The following is a 6,344-nucleotide window of genomic DNA, read 5'->3' as shown; positions in this document are numbered from 1 at the left end:
TTATTTAAAATATTGTAAAGTAATTTAAAAAAAATTATAAACCTAATATAACATTATCTAAAAATTACGTATATGAAATATTAAGTGAAAAATGTATTTAAATAAGTGAAAAACATATTAAAAAAATTTTCACACGTTTATAGCACCATATGTTTGGAAATGTTTATATAAATTTATCACACAATTATGTAAATTAATAAATTATATAAAAAAGTATAACTATAATTTAATAAATTCATTATATTTTACTCATGTATTTAAAAATTAATTAAAAATAAGCTTAACATTTACTTGTTTTTAAAAAATTATTTACCTTTATCACTTAGTTAAATTTATATGAAAAAGTAATAAAACTTTAATTTCAAATATGAAATAATTTTTGTCAATTTTTTATATATGAATATTGAACTCCTAGATTGCTTTTATGAAAAAGATATTCATTTTTCAATTTCTTTAAATCTATAATTTACTTATTAATTTTATATTTTAACATATATGTATAAGTTTAATATCAGTGTTTATTAATTTTAATACTATTTAAAAAAATATTTTAATAACATGTGCGATTTTAATATATTATTTTTCAATTACTTAAAGTTTTAACTTATATTATTTGTGAATTCATTATATTTAAAAAGTATTAATGCGAATTAATTTAAAAAATTTAAATTATAAAATACAATAATGATATAAATAGTTTTATGTGTATTTCTTTTATTTCACAAGTCGCTTTTTCCCTTTTTTAAAATGTTTATTTTTTTAAATATTTTAATATATCTTATAATATAATTGTGAACTTATATAATCTAAAAACTTCACCTTAAATGTATGAAATTACAAAACGGCTTTATATTTGTTTGGTTGAAAGCAAACGGATTTATCAAGTAAACTACTTTAATTAGTGACAAATGTCTGCTACTCACTGGATTATCATCTCACATGTACTCTAAATCCTGATCCACCGAATCCCTCCTTTCCTTCCTAATCAACAAATTGTCTTTCTCATCAATTATTTAGATTATAGACTTTCACTTTGCATTTCACAAGACAATAATCTAAAACTCAACTTTACCAACCGTGTCCTTCGCCCCTTAGCTATATTTCAGGCAGAAACAAAACAAAACAAAACCAAATCAAGTGAAATAAACAAGACTTAGAAGTAGAATTAGAAGGGAAAATGGCTAGTGGAGGAGGGTATGGGGACCCAAGCCAGAAGATTGACTACGTTTTCAAAGTAGTCTTGATTGGTGACTCTGCCGTCGGTAAGTCTCAGATTCTTGCTCGGTTTTCCAGAAATGAGTTTAGTTTAGATTCCAAGGCCACCATTGGAGTTGAGTTTCAGACTAGAACTCTTGTTATTGAACACAAGAGTGTCAAGGCTCAGATCTGGGACACTGCTGGTCAAGAACGGTACTTTTTTTCTTACTTTTATTTCTACTACTACTACTACTAAGCTTTTTAACTTTTCATGAAGATTTGTTTATTTCTCCTTTTTCCTGAAAGCTTTTTGGGTTTTTCATTCTATATGCATCGTCTTCTTTTCTCTTGTTCTTTCATAGATCTGTAGTTTGTAGATAGAATTATAAGCTTTCAAAGAAAAGCTGTTTGAAAATGTAAAAGGATTTCAGAATCTTGGTACTGAGAGCTTGTTTGCTAGATTTACTGTTCACTGACAAGACATGGTTTAGTTAGTTAACATGATTGTGTTAGTTCGGAGGTGAAAATGCTTTCAATTTCGATCAGGATTGGATTGGATGTTTGATAGATAAATGGTATAGTTACTGTTGATCTTTATTTTTTCCTTTATTTTTAACTTATGATGATGATCTGGATAAAAAAAATTACATGGTGCTCAGTTGGATCTTAGTGCTCGATTTGATTGTGTCACTTGGAACAGTTTGGTAAAAAGCATCATAGTCTAGTAGATCCTTGATCTCACCGCATTTCTTACAAATCTTGGCGTAGAAGTTCAAATTTTAGCAATGGATAATGCAGATTTGGATATTTGCAGTTATCCAACTTGCTTTTTTGCTGTAAATTTGAATAATATTCAGATTCATACATTCTAATTACTGTCCACCCTGGATTTGGATTAGGAGTAGATGCAGATATTAATTTTTGATATCCATAGTTTGAGTCGGCTTCACTTTTGCGGATAATATCCAAATCCATTATCCATTTCTTTGAAAAATATTTTTATACTTACTAAATGCAGATATTTAGTGGATTCAGAAATATGATGGATAATTTAATTAATTGGGATTAAGATTTGTAAACTAATACTAGGATTTAATGCGTATAATAAACAGATTATGATTCAAATTTTACAGAAACCGTAGATATCTAATGTTCCATCTTAGGCATGCTATTTTGGTAAGCAGTGCAATGATTTCATCATTCATCTTGAATTTGAGCCATTTTGGTTGCAATCCCTTCGTGTTAAATAAGTGGTCAATCAACTGCCTGGATTTCTTTAGCTTTTAATCATTCAACCGGTAGGTAATTGTTAAAGCGGTTGAATCAAGACTCTTGAGAAGTAATGTTTAACAAGTTATATCTGGTTTTGGTACAGGTTACCCCATTGGTTCCATCTAGGGCACTTATTATTTGATTTTGGGGATTCTTTTTCGTTATAATGGTCCAGCCTGCATATAAGAACCTAGCCATTAACTAATACTTTTTACCTAATTCTCTTGCTTCTCTTATGTTGAACAGATACAGAGCTGTTACGAGTGCATACTATAGGGGTGCTGTTGGAGCAATGCTGGTGTATGACATAACAAAACGTCAGACCTTCGATCACATTCCACGTTGGCTGGAAGAGTTGCGTGGCCATGCCGACAAGAACATTGTTATTATCCTGCTCGGGAACAAAAGTGACCTTGAAAACCAACGAGAAGTTCCAACCGAGGATGCCAAAGAATTTGCTCAAAAGGAAGGACTATTTTTCTTGGAGACCTCGGCTCTTGAAGCAACTAATGTGGAGACTGCCTTCATGACTGTGCTTACGGAGATCTTCAACATCGTGAACAAGAAGAACCTGGTTGCTGATGAGAATCAGGGGAATGGCAACCCCGCGTCTCTAGCAGGCAAGAAGATAGTCATTCCAGGTCCAGCGCAAGAAATTCCAGCAAAGAGCAACATGTGCTGTAGGTCATGATTTAATTGGATTTGTCTCCTATTGTCAGGTTTTTTATTTTACATTCTTAATATCAAATTTTGAAGGGTGTGGTATATCTGTTTGTATATTAAACATTGCATTAGTTTAATTTGCAAGGGGCAGCTAATTAATTACATGTTCTGAGATGGGGAATAGAAAACCTAAATTTAAAGCTGACTTGCAGATTGCTTCGATGTATTTTTCTGAAGTTATAAAATCTATCAAATTATCCTGCTGGACTGGCTTTGTCTTTGAAAGTATGGTGAGTGATTTAAGCATTTTATATCTTCCCAATTCTGGCATTGTCAGTCCAATAATTGCAGCACCTTGTGTTTGTATGAATTATTAAAGGCTCAGGTCTGCAGAAATGGCAGTGCCAAAAGATGGAAGTCTGATTCGTTGACAAAGATGAACTGCCGCTGCATTCAACGTAACCTTCTCTATATCTTTTACAATAAATGCGAAAATGATTACAGTGCTTGTAGTTGAAGATGGAGAGTACTTGGCATTGTCATGAAAATGATGTGTTGAACATCGATCATCATCCCTCTTTTTCTAAAAATTTTGCAACAGTTTTCCTTCATTAAATGAAGATAACAAACCAAGAGGATAATTATCAGGGAGGGAAGCAGTCGAATTATAGGGGCAATCTGATTCATTGCTCTCTTAGCAATTCAATCAGTAATTTTGTTGCAGTTTGCACAGTCAAGCATTTGCACGAAGAAATAAGTTTGAATTGGTGGACGTTTACTAATTGAAGATTGCATTTTGTGTTCGAGAGTTTATAGATGGTGAATCTATCACATATTTCAAGGTAAGATTAATTTTGTGATTGTTTTGTGGTTGAAACAGTAGTCACAATTTTAGTCACTGTTTTTTTGTTATACTTATTTGAAGAGTTAGGCAAATTTTAAAACAAAACCATTGGGCTATTTGTTTTGATATTAATTGGACAAGTAAAGCTTAACACATGAAGTCCAATTGAGTAGAAGTTAAAGGCTTGAAGATTGGTTTCTTGTGGATTAAGTCAAGTTACTTGCAGAACAAGTAAAATTACTTTCTTTGAAGATTTTGGATTAAATCAAAAACTCTTATGGAAGTATTATCTTAAGTTGATTTTTAACTTTACTTCATAGAAAAGTAATTAGATTATAACTCTTATATAAGTAAAACTTAAGTAGTATATAAACTTAAGTTTTGTCTAGGTTAAAGGGTAATTGAGAGTAATCAAGAGATTGAGAGTATGATAGAACGCAAATTTGTTCAAGTTAGAAACATGCATTTTTTTGTAAGCAATCAAAAGAGTTTTTTGAATTGCAAAACCAAGCTTTCGAGGAGGAAGCTTAGTGGGAAATTGGTCTAGTCTTTATACAATGGTGAAGTTGCTAAATCATTGGTTGTACTGTGAGAAAGATAGTTGATCATTGCTTTGGGTAAGGCCTCGTAGACGTAGACTAAGGTCGAATTGCGTAAATAATCTTGGTGTTTTTTATTGTTTTTACGCATTTGGTTTCATGGTTGAAACTATGTCAACAGTTCCAAGCATTATTGCAACCACCGTTTTTGTTTTGCAAAGCAAGTACTTCATTATTTCTGCATTTGGTATCAGAGCCTCTCACTTACATGAATAGTGATTATCTTGGTTAATTTACTTGCTTGCAATGAAAGTTTCTTCAGTCTCACACTCACTATGCTTAATGGTGTAAATTATGCTTACTAGAAAGCTAAGATGAAAGCTTTCATTAAGTTAACTAATGAACGAGCATGAAGAGTTGTTTTAACTGGATGGACTCATCCCTTCTCTGAAGTTGGAGGAGTAAAATCTCCCAAGCCCGAGGCAACCTAGACAACTAAAAAAGAAAACGTACCTGAGAGTAGTATATAAATTTAAGTTTTGTTTAGGTTAAAGGGTAACTGAGAGTAACCGAGAGATTGAGAGTTTGATAGAGCACAATTTGTTCAAGTTAGAAACATGTAGTTTTTGTAAACAATCAATAAAGTTTCTTGAATTGCAAAGCTAAGCTTTCGAGGGGAAAGCTTAGTGGGAGACTGATCTAATCTTTGTATAATGGTGAGGTTGCTAAATTGGTGAGTACTAGGACTTAAATCATTGGTTGTATTGTGAGAAAGATAGTGGATCATTACTTTGGGTAAGGCTCCATAGACGTAGGCTGAGGTTAAATTGCGTAAACAATCTTGGTGTTCTTTATTGTTTTTGCACATTTGGTTTTGTGGTGAAACTACGGTCACAGTTCCAAACACTATTGCAACCACTGTTTCTATTTTGTAAAGCAAGTATCCCATTATTTCTACATTTGGTATTAGAGCCTCTCACTTGGATAATGATTATCTTGGTTGATTTACTTGCTTGTAGTGGAAGTTTTTTCAGTCTCACATCTCTTATGCTCTATGGAGTAAATTATGCTTACTAGAAAGCTAAGTTGAAAGCTTTCATTAAGTCGACTAATGAACGAGCATGGAGAGTTGTTTTAACTAGATGGACTAATCCATTCACTGAAGTTGAAAGAGTAAAAACTCCCAAGCCCGAGGCAACCTGGACCTCTAAAAAAATGGACTACTAATGGCAACTTTAATGCTCTTTATGATATTTTTTGTAGAGTAGATGCATAGGAGTTCATGGGAATCTCTAAGTGTACTGAAGCCAAATAGATGAATCTTGTATAAAATGGGAATGACAGAAAACTGAATCTCTAAACTTAATCAAATCTAAACATTGGTGATTAGTTTGCTTCGATGATCATAACTAATTCTTATTTCGGGATTCTATTTAATCAACTAGTCATTACCCTAGCATGATCTCTCGATTTTCCACTAAACTAATGAGTTAGCAAGAACTACTGATCCCTCAACCTCACAGTCCATACCGATTTGGGCCTAAGGTGTTTACGGATAGGCCATACCAATTTTGGGTTAATTCCCGCCTAAATGAGTTCCTAGGATCGTCAAGTCTAGGGTTTAAGTTCTTCCTCTCCCAAACATCTGATCCGCTAAGAAAACCCTACATAGTAATTAATTAATCACACTTCAACTCACTAATCCCCCATAAGAGGATTAGTTCCTCATGGATTTCATAAACATAATAAACTTGATAAAATAAACAGACATTAATAGTAACTCAAGAATATAGTGTAAAGAGAAATCTTGATTGTATTTAATTGATTAA

At 32.3% G+C, this 6,344-nt stretch overlaps 1 protein-coding gene across 1 annotated transcript; it reads left to right on the top strand.

Moving 5' to 3' along the window:
• The first annotated feature begins 835 nt into the window (after nucleotides 1–835).
• LOC107898775 (ras-related protein Rab11A) lies at nucleotides 836–3,395 on the top strand. Its single transcript, XM_016824317.2, has 2 exons — nucleotides 836–1,410; nucleotides 2,716–3,395. Exons 1-2 carry the CDS (start codon nucleotides 1,178–1,180, stop codon nucleotides 3,158–3,160), a joined length of 678 nt encoding a protein of 225 aa, XP_016679806.1. The 5' UTR covers nucleotides 836–1,177; the 3' UTR covers nucleotides 3,161–3,395.
• Nucleotides 3,396–6,344: the final 2,949 nt, after the last annotated feature.

Source organism: Gossypium hirsutum, chromosome D11, assembly GCF_007990345.1.
Source record: "Gossypium hirsutum isolate 1008001.06 chromosome D11, Gossypium_hirsutum_v2.1, whole genome shotgun sequence".
Taxonomy (NCBI): Eukaryota; Viridiplantae; Streptophyta; class Magnoliopsida; order Malvales; family Malvaceae; genus Gossypium; species Gossypium hirsutum.
Note: the sequence above shows the minus strand (reverse complement) of the source record. Positions and strands in the feature narration are given on the sequence as shown.

Excerpts from the sequence above, each read along its gene's own strand:
- LOC107898775 (XM_016824317.2), top strand. The coding sequence starts at position 1,178 with ATGGCTAGTGGAGGAGGGTATGGGGACCCAAGCCAGAAGATTGACTAC. Across the intron at positions 1,411-2,715 it reads GACACTGCTGGTCAAGAACG|ATACAGAGCTGTTACGAGTG; the intron begins GTACTTTTTTTC and ends TATGTTGAACAG.